Genomic DNA, 18729 nt, shown 5'->3' with positions numbered 1-18729 from the left:
AATTTGACGCGTATGATGTTTGTTACCGCATAACTTCGTCATTTCTTAACCAATTTTAAAAAATCCTTTTTTTGTTTGAAATAGTATGCTTCCAGATTGGTCTGATTGGTTTTCATGAAAATCAGTTCAGTAATTTTGTGTTAAAATGAAAACAACGAAATGGCCCGTACGGGTCAGTTCGTGCTGGGACTGGGACACTAAAAACAGAAAAATGAAATATTTTTAACAAAAAAATTCAATAGACTTCAAAATCACAAAATTAAACTAAAAAGCGAAAAATAACATCGTATGTGCTACCTTCAGATCACTTTGAAGGCGCTGTGGTTTTTAATTGCGTGAAGTTGTGCCCCTAGAAAACTAATACAACCAACTAAGGGGTCGACCAACACTACGCTTTCCGATGCGGGGTCGCCATTCCAGCACCTTGGGACCCCAACGTTCATCGGCTCTTCGAACTATGTGGCCTGCCCATTGCCACTTCAGCTTCGCGACTCGCTGAGCTACGTCAGTGACTTTGGTTCGTCTGCGGATCTCTTCATTTCTGAATCGAATCGACGGATAATGCATGTTTAATTGTTTATTTATTTATTGTACAAAAGTGTTACAGTTAATAATATGTACCTTAAGCTAAATCTTTAGTAATATTAATAAAGATGAATATTTACATGTGCAAATTACATATAAAAATTATATTTAACAGTAAAGTAAAAATGAAATGAAATGAAATGAAAATACACTTTATTGCTCACCACAAAGAAACATACAACACAGAAAAATAATGGAAAAAAAAAGAAAAAGCACAATAGGCGGCACAATAAAGTAGCTAAATATATAGTAAGTAGGGGAACATGGTCTGAGATGGCATACATTTTAAAATCATCGTGTATCAAAGTGCACAAATTGAAATTGATATAAAAAGGCAGTCTATATTAAAAAGTCATCTATTTTTAGCTAATTAATCAGTCCCAAAGTTGAACACAAATTAGTATTCTTATAGAAATAATCAATAATAAAAAAGACTCAAAAATCCATCTCACCCTACCCTAGTGGGTAAGATGGCATATAAAGGTTAAACGTGCAAAACCAATTAATTGTCATGTTAGTATGTATCGAAATTTAGAAACAATTTAGAGACAAACATCACATATAACTTTTTTTGCTGTTTTCGGTAATCTGATGCATTCCGCGTGACGCCATTGGTGGCAAACTTGGCATTGGCTAGTTGATATGTTAATATATATGGCGCCATTCTAAAAAAAATGTATGGTGATATTTTGGAGATATGTAACAGACAATTATTTCAATCACTTATACAAAAACAATATTCTAGTATGTTTTGAGGAAAAAAACGCTTTAAAATTGCCTTTTGGGTGAAATGGCATACACCTATGCCATCTCATACATTAAGCACTTAACCAACAAAAGTTTTTTGCATCTCAATTTAAGCAGAAACTATAATAATCAAATTAATACACCTATAATGTCATTGAATAGACCTTCAAAAATGCATGCTGACTTACCTTATATGCCACGCACAGAGCTTGTGATATTAGTTAAAACTATTTGACAAAAATTTTTCAAGCAACAGAATTTTATACAAACTGACGTAGTTTCACTTTGTACAGTTTTAGCGCGCTGAAAACGAACAGGTCGCTGCATATTCGCGGGGGCATCTATGTTTGTGTGTGTTGATGTCAATCGTTAGCGAATCACAGAGAAATAGCGACTATGCCATCTCAAACACTATGCCGTCTCAGGCTATGTTCCCCTACCTACATTTTATTGCAATATAAAGATGTGTGAAGCCTAGGTACTAGTCACAACAACTGATAAACTAGTATTAAACTGTATTACAGTGAGTCATTCCTCGTGCCCAAGTTTTTACAATCTACATTTATTCATCTTGAAACATAAATTAATATTAAAACAAATAATCATTCTGATTCCATCACGCAGGGAAACTCCAAGCAAAGCTCGCTCTATCGCCCGCTTAGTGACTTTGAGCCTTCTAATAAATATATAATGTAAACACAAAATTGTGCATCTATGCGTTCATTTGAGTAGCTAAATTCGGATCACTTTTAACGGTGATTTTGTAGGCACGTAACATGTCTATAGTATAAAATATCGTTGGTTACCTACAATTTGGACAAATAAATTAAATATCTCTTGAAGTTGGGAATGCTCTCGGGTTCGAAATTCTCACCACTGTCACTCAACAATGTCGGAAATTTAAATGTATAGTTCGATTAGTCTCAATTGAATTCGAGAAGAGTGCTCGGATCTGCTGAATCTTCCAATCTGAAATAAATAAATACTTATCTAATATTTGTATTATGTTTTATACGCTGTATGCGGGAATAGTAACGATTATAAACATAAAACTAGTAGAGGTTGAGCAATATACATTCTACCCATAGCTGGGCACTGTTAATCAAATAGTTAACTTCGTTAATCGTTAATCCGCTACAAAAAAAGTTAGCTTCGTTAAACGTTAAAGCGTTACATCCCGGAAGAATTAACGCAAGTTAACGTTAATCGTTAATCCTTTAATATGACTGTGTAATATTACATTTTTATATCATTGTGTGAGATCACCATTGCAAAAATAAGGATAATAAGGATGAGCACTGGGGAAAAGTGTCATAATTTGTTTTTTGTTGATTTTATCTATATTTAACACTAGCGGACGCCCGCGACTTCGTCCGCGTAAATTTCGATGTCAACTTTACTACTACCCCTAGGGTAGGGCCCTACCACTACCCCAACCCTACCCAACCCCTACATCTACCCTACCCTACCCCTACGCCCACCCTACCCCTACCCTACCCCAAACCTACTCCTAACCTACCCCTACCTTACCTACACCCTACCCCCATCCTACCCCTACCCCCATCTTATCCCTACCCTCCCCGTACCCTATCCCTTTCCTACCCCTATCCCACCCGTACCCCTATCTCACGCCTATCCTACCCCTACCCTACCACTTCCCTATCCTACCCGTACCTCTACCCTACCACTACCCCAAACCCGGCTCTAAACCTACCCTACCCCTACACTACCCCTACGCTTCCCTACCCGTACCCTACCCTACCCTGTAACTTCTCAATCTTACTCCTGCCCTTAGCAAAATCGGTCCAGTCCTTCGAGAGTGGTGGTATGACCAAGAGAAATAAAGACTTCTATGCTAATAATATAAAGAGGTAAAGTTCGTGTGGTTGTAGGAGGTAATCGCTGGATCTACTGGACCGATTTGGAAAATTGTTTTACCAATAGAAAGCTACGTTATTTGCGAGTGTCATAGGCTATGTTTGATCCCCATATTCGCACGGAAACGGGAACTACGTAAATGAAAGCGCCGGGCGTCATATAACGGAATTTCTGCGTCTTTTAGAAATTTTGTATTATCTCCGAAACTATTGGAGTAATTAACATACTGTAAAGGGCAAATCTTATCTCCATAATATCCTTGTGATTATTAAATAATTTATTTTAATAAGGATTAAAGTTTAGTTGTATAAATAATGACGTAAACCTAAGTATATAAAATTAATAATTTTTAAAACACAAAAGGTACTATATCTGCTAATATATAGAAGACTAGCGGACGCCCGCGACTTCGTCCGCGTAAATTTCGATGTCAACTTTACTACTACCCCTAGGGTAGGGCCCTACCACTACCCCAACCCTACCCAACCCCTACATCTACCCTACCCTACCCCTACGCCCACCCTACCCCTACCCTACCCCAAACCTACTCCTAACCTACCCCTACCTTACCTACACCCTACCCCCATCCTACCCCTACCCCCATCCTATCCCTACCCTCCCCGTACCCTATCCCTTTCCTACCCCTATCCCACCCGTACCCCTATCTCACGCCTATCCTACCCCTACCCTACCACTTCCCTATCCTACCCGTACCTCTACCCTACCACTACCCCAAACCCGGCTCTAAACCTACCCTACCCCTACACTACCCCTACGCTTCCCTACCCGTACCCTACCCTACCCTGTAACTTCTCAATCTTACTCCTGCCCTTAGCAAAATCGGTCCAGTCCTTCGAGAGTGGTGGTATGACCAAGAGAAATAAAGACTTCTATGCTAATAATATAAAGAGGTAAAGTTCGTGTGGTTGTAGGAGGTAATCGCTGGATCTACTGGACCGATTTGGAAAATTGTTTTACCAATAGAAAGCTACGTTATTTGCGAGTGTCATAGGCTATGTTTGATCCCCATATTCGCACGGAAACGGGAACTACGTAAATGAAAGCGCCGGGCGTCATATAACGGAATTTCTGCGTCTTTTAGAAATTTTGTATTATCTCCGAAACTATTGGAGTAATTAACATACTGTAAAGGGCAAATCTTATCTCCATAATATCCTTGTGATTATTAAATAATTTATTTTAATAAGGATTAAAGTTTAGTTGTATAAATAATGACGTAAACCTAAGTATATAAAATTAATAATTTTTAAAACACAAAAGGTACTATATCTGCTAATATATAGAAGATAGATGTATGGTGTCGCGGATTTTTTTATAGAACTTTTAAAGATACATAAAGTCTCTATACATTAATTTCAATTTTACACAATAGTTAAGGCAGCGCATGCGAATAAGTATGTTTAAGAGGATTTTCAGTCCGACCTGTATGACAAAAACTGTGATAACTCGGCTAATATATATGATACCAATATAAAATATAGCCTATAGCACTCCCCGATAATGTAGCATTCTACTGGTGAAAGAATTTTTAAGATCGGGCCAGTAGTTCCGAAGATTACCCCATTTAAAAAATGTGACAAACTTACAAACTTACAAACTTTACCTCTTTATAATATTAGTATAGATATAGATAAATATAGCAATTTGTTGATTTCTTTGAAAAAAAATCATTCATCATTTCTTACTTCTCTGAACCTGTTTTTCGCGTAGGCATTGGATTAACGATTAACGGACTGCTGCATATTAACGGAAGTTAACGTGTCCGTTAATATTTTTAAAAGTTAACTTAAAAGTTAATCCGTTAATCAAAAGGTTAACTTTGTTAATTAACGATTAACGGATTAACGAGTTAATGCCCAGCTATGATTCTACCCCTTTCGGAACATTAATAACAATTGTGACGAAGTTTTTGAAAATAGTGTACTAATGTTTTACATCAGTGGAATCCTTATTAAATTAACATGTTCTAAGCTAGATGTACAACTTACATAATACATTTTTTTTCCATGTGATCGTTAAATGTTCATACGAAAATAAATCGTTAAGCATAAAAAAGTATTTATTCCCGTTTTTTTGGAGAACAACTTTTTTTTGCAGTAGAAAAATTTAAACTTGCATCACTTGCAAGAACTATTCAGAAATAATTAACAAATATAAAATCACCGTTTATGTAATTTTTAGCACATTGTACGACTAAATTGCACTGAAGGTAGTGATTTTTGTATTATGTACAAAAATCAATATAAACTTAAACTATAACGTATCTATACTAATATTATAAAGAGGAAACCTTTGTATGTATGTTTGTTTGTTTGTTTGATTGTAATGAATAGGCTCAAAACTACTGGACCGATTTTAAAAATTCTTTCACCATTCGAAAGCTACATTATCCACAAGAAACATAGGCTAAATTTTATTTTAGAAAAATATAGGGTTCCGTAAGATATTTGGGTTTTTCGGACACAAGGTGTAAAAAATCAACCAGAAAAGTAGGGTAGGGGTAGGTAGGAGTAGGGTAGGGGTAGGGGTAGGCTAGGGGTAGGGTAGGGGTAGGATAGGGGTAGTTGAAAGTTTACATCGAGTTTCACGCGGACGAAGTCGCGGGCGTCGGCTAGTAATGAATAAAAATTACCGGCATTTTATTTTCTCCGGGTCGTCCATGAAGTATATGTGGAGACTGAAAGTGCGATGTTTGTCTGCGTAGTCGTAATAACATTCCGGTCCGATCGGAACAACTGCCTGAAACAACAGCCGTTTACATCACTCAAGTTTGGGAAGAATCAAAGTCACCGACATAGCTCAACGTGTCGCGAAGCTGAATTAGCAATGGGCGGGGCACATAGTTCGAAGAGCCGATGGCCGTTGGGGTCCCAAGGTCCTGGAATGGCAACCCCGCACAGACCTGCATCAAGCGAGTCGCTAGGTGCAGGCGGATCAAGCTGTATATGCCAAGCTGTAGGCTGTAGCAAGCCAAATGACAAGTCAATTCTCTTTTTACGATCGCAAACGCTTTGAAAACGATTTTGACGGCCTCCGTGGCGCAGTGGTATTCGCGGTGGATTAACAAGACGGAGGTTTTGGGTTCGAACCCCGGTTGGGCCGATTGAGGTTTTAATTGGTCCAGGTCTGGCTGGGAGGCTTTGGCCGTGTCTAGTTACCACCCTACTGACAAAGACGTACCGCCAAGCAATTTAGCGTTCCGGTACGATGTCGTGTAGAAACCGAAGGGGGTGTGGATTTTCATCCTCCTCCTAACAAGTTAGCCCGCTTCCATTTTAGATTGCATCATCACTTAACATCAGGTGAGATTGTAATCAAGGGCTAACTTGTAAAGAATAAAAAAAAAACTAGAAAAATGTATGGCAATGACCTTTGCTTACCTACCGACAGGTCACGTGACCAAAATCTGCCATTCCCATTATTTTTTCTAGTTTTCGAAGCTTTTGCGATCGTAGAAAGAGAATGGACGTGCCACTTACAGATGCTGGATCGTGATGTTTGGACGTCCCTACAAAAGGCCTATGTTCTGCAGTGGACGTGCATCGGCTGATAATATCCAGTTAATATTTATCTGCCTCGTGGGTCCAGTAGTTAGTCTATAGCTACGGATCTTGAAGTCCTGGTTTCTAGTGTTGAAATACTTACTAAGCTTGTCTTTAGAGAAAATTTAAATATTCTCATCCCGGTGTTGTGAAGTTAATGTTGTCACAACCCCGTATCTCGGAGAGCACATGTGGTTGTAGAATTCATTATTAACCGAACCCGCATTCGTATCTACAGCATTGTGGGTCTAAGCTCCATATTAGAACTATAAAGGTAATGGCTGATAATTATGAAAATCATCACCATCATTTTCATCATTATCAACCCATATTCAGCTCACTGCTGAACTCGAGTCTCCTCTCACAATGGGGTTAGGCCAAGTAGTTCACCACGCTGGCCCGATGCGGATTGGCAGACTTCACACACGCAGAGAATAAAAAAAAATCTCTGGTATGCAGGTTTCCTTTTCTCACGATGTTTTTCCTTCACCGTTTGAGACACGTCTTATTTAATTTCTTAAAATGCACACTGAGAAAGTTGGAGGTGCATGCCCGGAACCGAATTCGAACCCACACCCTCCGGTATCGGAGGCAGAGGTCATATCCACTGGGCTATCACGTTTCGAAAGAGCTTGTAAACTAAGCCTGTTTGAAATAAATGAATATTGATCACCGCGGCTAGTTACCTCAACTGGTGACAGAAGGGCTGGCTCATTTTTTGCGCAAAGGCTCAGCCTGGCTGTCCAGCGCGGAAATGCAGTCTTGCCACCATTCCACGTGGGCATGATTTGTATAGTTATTAGGATAAGTTAGCTTAAGTTCCTTATTGTATTCTTTCTCAATAAAAAAAAATATATGTATTTGATTTGATATAATTACCCTCGCACTTGTACGAGTGCTCCTGATCCTCTCAAACCAATTCCTGTATTCCGTCGGTTTGGTCAGATCACCAAAGAACTGCAGACCACTGCCGATTAGTTGTCCATCAATCGTGAGTGCGAACCAAGGCAGTTGGGTTTCGCAGGGCATCTCCCGTGTCATGTTGTACCGGTAGTGGGTACCTAGTGAATGAATAATTTATGAAACTTTTTTTTACAATAAACATCTACAAATAAAAATAAAAACAATAATAAAGCACGACAGCTTAAAATACACAGATTAATCTTTTTTTTTTTACAAGTTAGCCCTAGACTACAATCTCACCTGATGTTAAGTGATGATGCAGTCTAAGATGGAAGCGGGCTAACTTGATACGAGGAGGATGAAAATCCACGGTACGGTTTCTACACGACATCGCACCGAAACGCTAAATCGCTTGGCGGTACGTCTTTGTCGGTAGGGTGGTAACTAGCCACGGCCGAACCCTCCCACCAGCTAGACCTGGACCAATTAAGAAAACCTCAATCGGCCCAGCCGGGGTTCGAACCCAGGACCTCCGTCATTAAATCCACCGCGCATACCACTGCGCCACGGAGGTCGTCAAAATGATACAGATAGAGCGTACGAAACACGACGGTGTCGTAGCCGCTCCAAATACAAAATTCAAAAAGTACCTAATACATTCTCGAGTCAGTACGACACGAACCGTCGCATCAGTAATTTTCAATATTATTCAAGAAAAACGGCGTCTTATGTTTTTATTAAATATTTTTTTATTAGTATTAGTTGTGTTAATAATAACGTTAACCTTAGTATTAGATTTAAATAATTTGTTAAAGTACAAAAGTAAAATATAGAAGATAGATATATACTGTCGCGACATTTTTTGTAGAAAATAATGTGTTCTACAAAATTGTAGTAAGTACATTATTTTATTCTAACATCAATAGTTTTTGCAGCGCACGTCATATAAACAAATCTTTTGTACACCTTGGGTTACATTATTGGAGTTTCAGGAAGGATCCCTAATTATTTTGAAAATATAATATAGCCTGTAGCCTTCGATAAATGGGCTATCTATCACTGAAAGTATTTTTGGAATCGGACCAGTAGTTCCTAAGATTAGTGCGTTCAAACAAACAAGCAAATTCTTCAGCTTTATAAGATTTTTAGGTTATAAAAATTATTGTCATTATTCCGAGCTAATTAGTACTTGGAATCTACAAACACCTTATACCGTATTTTTTGGTAAAGTCCAAACTCTATTGGGTAACCTTGAGAACTGCTTTAGACTTCGTTACACGATCTAATATTAATAAAATTAAATGCCACAATACATACCCATTCTAGGTATGCAGTTTTGTTTAGTAAATGGAGTCTTTGACTTGATTTCAGCTTCGGTTCGTGGGATGAGCATGAGCTGTCCACTGTGGTCGTGAACCCATACGCCATCACCTTGCAGTGTTGAACCATTGATAGCTTGTGGACCACAGCCGGCTTCCAGGGTTTCTGCAGATACAATATTCATAAAAGAGCTAAGTTCTCGTATTCTTAATTTCAATTCAGTTTGAATAACCTATGCCACAGAGGCTCAAGAGAGTTGGAAGGTCAGATGTCCCAACGTTGACATCCCAAAGGAACGTACTACACAAAAACTTTGGGATGCTCCATTGTTTCAGCTGACACATACAAATTTAGCTCAAAATCTTACAAGTGCTGTAGACAAAGCCAGGCTTCTAGCATTATCCGAAAAGGGATCTGGGTATTGGCTCCATGCTTTGCCATCGAAAAATCTTGGCACTTTATTAGACAATGAAAGTTTTCGTGTGGCTCTAGGACTCAGATTGGGTACACCATTGTGCTTAGAGCACAAATGTTCATGTGGAAGACAGGTGAGTACATTTGGAATCCATGGGCTTTCTTGCCAAAGGAGTGGCGGTAGGCTATTTCGGCATGGCTCTCTTAATGATATAATAAAAAGGGCTCTTGCCACCATAAATATTCCTGCTCTAATCGAGCCGTCAGGAATCAGTCGGGATGATAGCAAGAGACCTGATGGATTGACGCTGGTTTCCTGGGAAATGGGGCGGGCCTATATTATATTAGCACCGTGTCATATCAGGGAGACAGAATCAAGACCGGGAGCCGCAGCAGAAAAAGCTGAAACCGGTAAGTGGCTCTAGTATGCCTCTCTGACAGAGAGTTACATATTTGTACCTTTTGCAGTGGAGACCCTTATCCATATTGTATTCTTTCTCCATAAAAAAAGATACAATTATATACACTTTATGATCATTTACTTTTTAATGATCCTTCTTTTTTTATTCTTTACAAGTTAGCCCTTGGAACGCTAAATCGCTTGGCGGTACGTTATTGTCGGTAGGGTGGTAACTGGCCACGGCCGAAGCCTCCCACCAGAAAGACCAATGGACCAATTAGGAAAATCTTAATCGCTCCAGCCGGGGATCGAACCCAGGACCTCCGTTTAGTAAATCCACCGCGCATACCACAGCGCCACGGAGGCCGTCAAAACGATCCTCTACAGAACCAGGGATAATAGGACAGGGAATTTGGATCTTAGATCATAGGCGTAGCCAGGATTCTATCTAGGAGGGGCATTCTATCTACGCTCTAACGAAACCGAATTTAAGCTTCAGCCTCACTTTCCGCCGAAATATATTCAAGCCGCATATCCGCCTCATAAGGTCAAATAAAAAATTCCTTCTCCAATGCAGGTTCGTAATGACTTGGCAGGAAAGGCAGTTTACTTGCGGTTTCACCTGCGTAGTTTCCATTCCCGTGGGAATACGGGGATAAAATATAGCCTATGTTACTCGGTTATAATATAGCTTTCTACTAGTGAAAGAATTTTGCAAATGGGTCCAATAGTGAAGAAGAAACCTTACCTTCAGAAACATAGTACTGTGTGATAGTCCAGTACACTTTCCCAGGGTCGCTGCCATTGGCTGGTGTCTTCCACTTGGTAAACCACTTGTTAGGGTCAATCGCTGCAGTGTACAAATCATCGGCTGGGAGCTGTAACGAGCAATGTTCCGAGCAATCACGACATCGACAGGTCACGTTTTTTTTTAATTCATAACTAGCTGATGCCGCGTGGTTTCACCCGCGTGAGACGTGGTGGTGGCGTAGGAATATGTAGATAATATATAGCCTATAGCCTTCCTCGATAAATGGGCTGTCTAACACTGAAATAATTTTTCAAATCCGACCAGTAGTTCCTGAGATTAGCGCGTTCAAACAAACAAACTCTTCAGCTTTACAATATTAGTATAGATAGGCTTGCGCTTGACTACAATCATGCCTGGTGGAAAGCAAAGATGAGGTCTAGGTTGGAGCGCGCTTGCCAAGAAAATGCCTATTCACTCTTGTCTTGAAGGTGACTATAATAAGTGTTAGGAAACACAGAAGCAGGAAGGGCAATCCACATCTTCGCTGTTCTTATTAGAAACGTCGATGCGAAATGTTTTGTGCGAGTCGACTGGACATCGACAACAAAAGGATGCCAATTTGATCAAGATCTGTCATTCCCATACATTTTTCTAGTTTTCGAAGCGTTTGCGATCGTAGAAAGAGAATCGACGTGCCATTTGGCTACAGGGGCAGATCGTGATGTTTGAAGTCCCTACAAAAGTTCTATGTCTAGCAGTCTAGCGGCTGATATGATGATGATGATGAAATCTTACGGCTATCTGCAGTCCAGCGATGAAATCAGGTGCATACAGTGGACAGATGTACCATCCAGGCGAGCAGTACATTTTCAACTGCTGTAAAGGTCCAGGAGGTCGTTCAGCATAGGACCAACCCTCCATCTTCGCCTCTTCGACTGTACGTGGGATTTTGAAAAAATATTCCTTGATATTTTCTAACGGGCCATATGTAACTGAAAGCAGATTTCACAGCTGTTTAATCCATCATGAGTTTATTATTATTATATTATAACGATTGTTAGAAAATTAAATAAGAAGACATTTGTATTAACGGATATGCTACATTATATGTTACAATCTGGTTATAACTGTAGTGTAGTCAATATACGTAGGTACCATGACGTATAATGACGAGTCATTCTTTGTTCTTAAAATTAAACTAAAATATACGAAACTAAACTAAAATAAATTAATAGATTTAAAAACGTATATTGACATAATTCATAAATGAAGTTATGTCAATATCCGTATAGATAAAAGATTGATGTTTGACTATATTTTGTTCTTGTTGTTTATTCCGTTGGAAAGGTATAAAAACGTGGCTTCATGGATGAGGCGGGCTCAGTTTTTGTGATTATAATCGAAGAGTTGTGTTATTAAAGTGGTGTGTTTGTGAACCTCGAGTTTCTTTTCTCTCCACCCCTAATATCAGAAGCGGGGTATGCTGAACGCTGTAAATTGACCGAAGATGTTACCGGGCAGGGTACTAGATAGGTCTGTTCTTTGACTGAAGATGATAAGAGTGCCTATTGACCGAAGATGTTATCGGGCAGGGTGCTAGATAGGTCTGTTTTTTGACTGCAGATGTTAAGAGTGCCTATTGACCGAAGATGTTATCGGACAGGGTGCTAAATAGGTCTGTTCTTTGACTGAACATGATAATAGACAAAACTAGAAATAGTTGATTTGTTTGAATAAAGTAGGTACTATTGTTTGGATTGTAATGTAAATTAGTGAAAATAGTGATTAGAAACTAATAGTAGATAAAATTATTGATTATTCGCCATAAATATTCTTGTGAATAATTAATTATATGGATAATTATCATCATATATTATTGAGACTAATATTATTGGATTATTATTTGGATTTTTTTTTATTTTTTGTTTATTATTGAATTATAATAATTTCAATATTTTGAATTGAGTAATTGCGAGATGTGAGTGCCAATTGACCGAAGATGTTATCAGGCAGGGTAAAAGATAGAGGTGCCTATTGACCGACGATGTTATCGGGCAGGGTAAAAGATAGAGGTGCCTATTGACCGACGATGGTTTCGGGAAGGGTACGAGATACGGGTACCTATTGACCGACGATGGTCTCGGGAAGGGTACGAGATACGGGTACCTATTGACCGACGATGGTTTCGGGAAGGGTACGAGATAGGTGTGCCTATTGACCGAATATGTTATCGGGCAGGGTACACGATAGGTGTGGCTATTGTCTAAAGAGGTTCCAGGCAAAACACAAAATGATAGTTTGTTTGTGTAAATTTGGTTGAAAAGCTAATAGTTTGAGGACAAACTAATTGTCAGGAAGGCCGAATGTTAGAAAATTAAATAAGAAGACATTTGTATTAACGGATATGCTACATTATATGTTACAATCTGGTTATAACTGTAGTGTAGTCAATATACGTAGGTACCATGACGTATAATGACGAGTCATTCTTTGTTCTTAAAATTAAACTAAAATATACGAAACTAAACTAAAATAAATTAATAGATTTAAAAACGTATATTGACATAATTCATAAATGAAGTTATGTCAATATCCGTATAGATAAAAGATTGATGTTTGACTATATTTTGTTCTTGTTGTTTATTCCGTTGGAAAGGTATAAAAACGTGGCTTCATGGATGAGGCGGGCTCAGTTTTTGTGATTATAATCGAAGAGTTGTGTTATTAAAGTGGTGTGTTTGTGAACCTCGAGTTTCTTTTCTCTCCACCCCTAATACGATAAAAGATTTTTTTACAGATTTGAAATTTTTTAATCTTATTTATTTATTTTTTTTAATATCCAGACAATCTTTGCTTTTTATGTGTATAGTTAACATTGACCTTATTTACCCGAATGTATCTTTAAAATCAATATATTCAAACCTAGCCAAGATTTGTTTCTTTAGAATTTTAATTAGATATTTACCTACATTAGGGTTTGGTTTGTGGCTACTGTTATCTGATATACTGGTAACTTACCTCTAAAGCCATCCAGATCGAAACCTGAAAGTGAATAAATTCTGAAATATTAAGTTGTTACAAGTTTACAAGTTACGATTACAGGTGGTAATAACATTAATTATTTGTGTTATTTTAGAGGGGATGATACATCCCCTCTAAAATAATAAGTGTTGGTATAAATAAGAGGGTATTTGATGACTTGAGCTCAGTTGTTTGTTTGGCAGCGTAGACACCGTGACGCTGCCAGTCAGCTAGCGTTAGTGGTTTTGTGCAATAAGCAGTGTTTTGTGTTGTAATTATTGATAATGTTTCAAACCTTTTTTTACAAATCCCGCAAGAATCATGGATTTTTCCGGGTTGTAAAGTGTTAAGTCCAGAGTAAAATCTATTTTCGTTCCAAATTTCAGCCATATCGCTTCAGTAGCCGCCGCCGCGTAAAGGAGGAATAAACATACACAGAGACACACACACAAACTTCCGGCTTTTATAATATTAGTGCGATTTATTACTTATTAATTTTATTGTAATAGGTAGTGCTCAATTGAGAGGTCATGGGTTCTATTCCCAGATCGTGGATTTTTTGTTTATCTATATCTATACTAATATTATAAAGAGGTAAAGTTTGTAAGTTTGTAAGTTTGTCACATTTTTTAAATGGGGTAATCTTCGGAACTACTGGTCCGATTTTAAAAATTCTTTTACCAGTAGAATGATACATTATCGGGGAGTGCTATAGGCTATATTTTATATTGATGTCATATATATTAGCCGAGTTATCACAGTTTTTGTCATACAGGTCGGACTGAAAATCCTCTTAAACAGACTTATTCGCATGCGCTGCCTTAACTATTGTGTAAAATTGAAATTAATGTATGGAGACTTTATGTATCTTTAAAAGTTCTACAAAAAAGTCCGCGACACCATATATCTATCTTCTATATATTAGCAGATATAGAACCTTTTGTGTTTTAAAAATTATTAATTTTATATACTTAGGTTTACGTCATTATTTATACAACTAAACTTTAATCCTTATTAAAATAAATTATTTAATAATCACAAGGATATTATGGAGATAAGATTTGCCCTTTACAGTATGTTAATTACTTAAATAGTTTCGGAGATAATACAAAATTTCTAAAAGACGCAGAATCCCGTTCCCGTGTGAATATGGGGATCAAACATAGCCTATGACACTCGCAAATAACGTAGCTTTCTATTGGTAAAACAATTTTCCAAATCGGTCCAGTAGATCCAGAGATTACCTCCTACAACCACACGAACTTTACCTCTTTATATTATTAGCATAGAAGTCTCTATTTCTCTTGGTCATACCACCACTCTCGAAGGACTGGACCGATTTTGCTAAGGGTAGGAGTAAGATAAAGAAGTTACAGGGTAGGGTAGGTTACGGGTAGGGAAGCGTAGGGGTAGGGTAGGTTTAGGGCCGGGTTTAGGGTAGTGGTAGGGTAGGGGTAGAGGTAGGGTAATGGTAGGGTAGAGGTACAGGTAGGATAGGGAAGTGGTAGGGTAGGGGTAGGGTAGGCGTGAGATAGGGGTACGGGTGGGATAGGGGTAAGAAAGGGATAGGGTACGGGGAGGGTAGGGGTAGGATGGGGGTATGGTGTAGGTAAGGTAGGGGTAGGGTAGGGGTAGGTTTGGGGTAGGTAGGGTAGGGGTAGGGTGGGAATAGGGTAGGGGTAGGGTGGGGGTAGGGGTAGGGTAGATTTAGGGGTTGGGTAGGGTACGGGTGGGGTAGTGGTAGGATAGGGGTAGGGTAGGGGTAGTAGTAAAGTTGACATCGAAATTTACGCGAACGAAGTCGCGGGCGTCCGCTAGTATTTTCTAAATTGGTTTGGTTTGATGGTATGTACGAAATACGATATCGTGTAGAAACCCAAGATTCTTTACTATAGATATTTTAAGTGCCTAAAAAATCACCGCAAAAAGTGATCCGAATTTAGCTACTCCACTGAGCGCACACATGCGCAATTTTATGTTTACTTACCTACATTATATATTTATGTATTTTAGTTTTTACACTTCTCGACAATATTTAGATAAGTATAATTTGTTTAAATAACTATCTATCGTTGTTTACAATGCGACTAAATAAATTATGACAATTAGCCACTTTTGACCGCCTCAGTTGCGACGCGCTAGTGACATATCTATAGTATAAAATCTTTGGTAGAAACCTAAACGGGGTTTTAATCCTACTCCTACCAAGTTAGCCCGCTTTCATCTTAGATTGCATTATCACTTACCATCAGGTGAGGTTGTAGTCAAGGGCTAACTTGTAGACCTTGTAGATAATAAACAAGACATCGCAGACAAAGGCTAAATTGGCATTGAATAAAAAAGTAAGTATTTGCTCCAAATTGCTAAATAAACAATGACAACTTACCTGCGATCACACTAATTCCTAGTAGCAAAAATAAAACTTTCATTTTTAAACTGCAGTTGTCTTCAGTTATCCAATTTGTTAGCTAAATAATTAACTCCTCAATTCCGTACCAGCTATCACAGTTGGTGGTTGAATACAATTCACAAAAAATATATTTATTTACGAAAATAATGTTTAAATTAGGTACCAATAGTAGGTATATAGCTATTTCTAAGAATTCTGTGCTCCGGAATATGAATTTTTAGAATTTTAAATTTTAGTATGAGTTTAAGAAACTATGTATATTCGAGTAATCACACGTGAGCGCAAATATATAACTGATGCTACACTGTGCACGATTTGAAATTTCCGTATCTTGATAATAATTATAATTATACCTAAATAAAAACCGGCCAGAAATATAAACAAAAACCGGTCAAGTGCGTCTCCAGCCACGCAGCGTGTAGTATTGGGTTCCGTAGACTAAATTAGTTAATTAGCTTTTTCAACCTTTGCCCCTAATGCACAAAATAGACCCCTAAATTGAAAAACATTATTGTCACACTTTCAATATTTTTAAAGATAAAATCAATCGATACCTAACACTGAGATAAACGAGAAATAAAAACATTCTCACTTTACGCAGGCGACTCTAACCCATGCCAAATTGCAACTTCTTATCTTTATAAGTCAAACTTACTATATTTACAACGGAATTTGTATGAAATTTTCGTGCACAGAGTCCATTTTATAAGTTAGTCGACTAAAACTTATTAAATTGTAATTGTTACTTAGCTGTTTTTGTTTAAATTTTTTATACTTTTGTAAATTATTCACGTGCAGAGGGGTCGAATTACTTGACTCTTACAAAATTAACACTTTATACCTTAATATTTAAAAACAAATGTAACAGATCGCTGAATCGAAAAATTACAGTACCATATTTTTTTAAAAACCTAACTAACAGCTTAACGTTATGAAATGAACAAGTAAAAAATTCATTCCCCTCTTTATATTATGTAGCCAAAAAAACTATTCTTCAAGATTAAATTTTACGACTGTTGGCGTTTTTAATGTAGGCATACTCGTGCAAAATTACAGCTTTATTGTAGAGAATAGTCTCTGTGCTAAGCCGAGGACGGAGGCATATACGGATTCCTAAAAACCTGAATTGAAGGCGCCTCAAGTATTATAAGCATCTTTCCCGGTCTGTGTAACTGTGTCTAATATGCTAGTATAGTAGAAGTTAGTTACTTACTTTTACTTGCTTTAGTAACTGAAAATTTAGCATAGCGTGCTCCCCTATTTAGCTTCTTCTGTACTATGAGTATGTCTCTGATTTTTTGTTGGTTTCCTAGTATTGTGGTGTAGTGTTTTAATATTAAAATCCATCTAACTATTCAAGAGTTTTACCCATATTTAGGTATAGATACATAATTATTGGAAATATGTGTCATTCCCTGCAATTTGGTTGACGCGCACCGCACGTTTCGATATAGATAAAGATAATTGAAATTTAATGTAAATCATTATTATTATAATATCCTAAGTGGGCAGATAAATAATTGTACTCATATTTTAATACCTTTTGTTTATATTTCATCTATTCAATGTACTTAGCCTAATTTTAACACTAATTTATCTAGTATACCTACTTTACAAGCAATAGTTCTCAGATCATACATACCAACACAATAGTTATTGCATATAATTTTTACACATAACAATTATTAAATATATGTACATATGTATTAGTTTTTCATTATTTATTAATTACGGATTATAACCATGATATTATTTTTTTAAAAAACAATAATTCGTTATTAAATATTAACAAAAGTTACTAGCCATTAAGTATGTACAAAAATCTTCCAATTAATCTCTGCTGGTGACAAGCACTGAGGTTCGACAAAACATGTACAGTTTAGATAAAATAATTGCTCTAGGAGTTGATATCTCATGAATACTTCTGAGATGGTGAGACATGAGAGTTGAGGGTACGAATATCAACTTTGACCTGTGACAAGGTTGGTCAGTTTTCGGACATTCATGTGACTGGGACTTATTAATTCTGTGGTCGGTACTTTTCAGGAATAGTGCTCGGATTTGCTGAATCTGCCAATCTGAAATAAATGAATATCTAATAATAATAACTTGAACCTTGGTCACGAGTATACCGCCATGTGGAATGTTGAGTCAATCGTTATTGTTCCAGTAGCCCTTTCAGTTAATGGTCTAATGGCGAAAAGCAGCACTGGATTAACACATAGGCTACTTTTAATTTCGGAAAAGTCCATGGTTCCCGAATGATTTGTGAAAAACTAAATTTCACGCAAGAGCCGTGATAGCCCAGTGGATATGACCTCTGCCTCCGAATTCTGAGATGGATTCGAATCCGTTCCGGGGCATACACTTCCAACTTTTCAGTTGTGTGCATTTTAAGAAATTAAATATCACTGTCTCAAACGGTGAAGGAAAACATCGCGAGGAAACCTGCATACCAGAGAATTATCTTAATTCTCTGCGTGTGTGAAGTCTGCCAATCCGCATTGGGCCAGCGTGGTGGACTATTGGCCTAACCCCTCTCATTCTGAGAGGAGACTCAAGCTCAGCAGTGAGCCGAATATGGGTTGATGACGAAATTTCACGCGGACGAAGTCGCGGGCGTCCGTGTGAATTTTTTTTTTTTTTATTAATTAATACACAAAAAGCTTACCGGCATTTTATTTGCTCCGGATCCGTTAAGTATATGTGGAGACTGAAAATGGGATGCATATCCGCG

General features: G+C 37.8%; 1 protein-coding gene across 2 annotated transcripts; it reads right to left on the bottom strand.

The window, feature by feature from the left end:
• Positions 1-564: 564 nt before the first annotated feature.
• Positions 565-16301, bottom strand: LOC112057355 (uncharacterized). 2 transcript variants are annotated; one of them, XM_024097847.2, is made up of 8 exons: positions 15969-16301; positions 13580-13603; positions 11357-11553; positions 10559-10688; positions 8994-9161; positions 7653-7834; positions 5864-5970; positions 565-2301 (listed from the first exon to the last, which is right to left on the bottom strand). In XM_024097847.2, the coding sequence occupies exons 1-8, from the start codon at positions 16009-16011 to the stop codon at positions 2256-2258; spliced, it is 897 nt and encodes a 298-aa protein (XP_023953615.1). In that variant the 5' UTR covers positions 16012-16301; the 3' UTR covers positions 565-2255. The 2 variants fall into 2 exon arrangements, with proteins under 2 accessions (XP_023953615.1, XP_052744062.1); XM_052888102.1 differs by having other exon boundaries at positions 13580-13605; positions 16175-16274.
• Positions 16302-18729: the final 2428 nt, after the last annotated feature.

The sequence above is a fragment of the Bicyclus anynana genome, chromosome 21 (genome assembly GCF_947172395.1).
Source record: "Bicyclus anynana chromosome 21, ilBicAnyn1.1, whole genome shotgun sequence".
Taxonomy (NCBI): Eukaryota; Metazoa; Arthropoda; class Insecta; order Lepidoptera; family Nymphalidae; genus Bicyclus; species Bicyclus anynana.
This window is presented reverse-complemented; position numbering and strand designations above follow the sequence as displayed.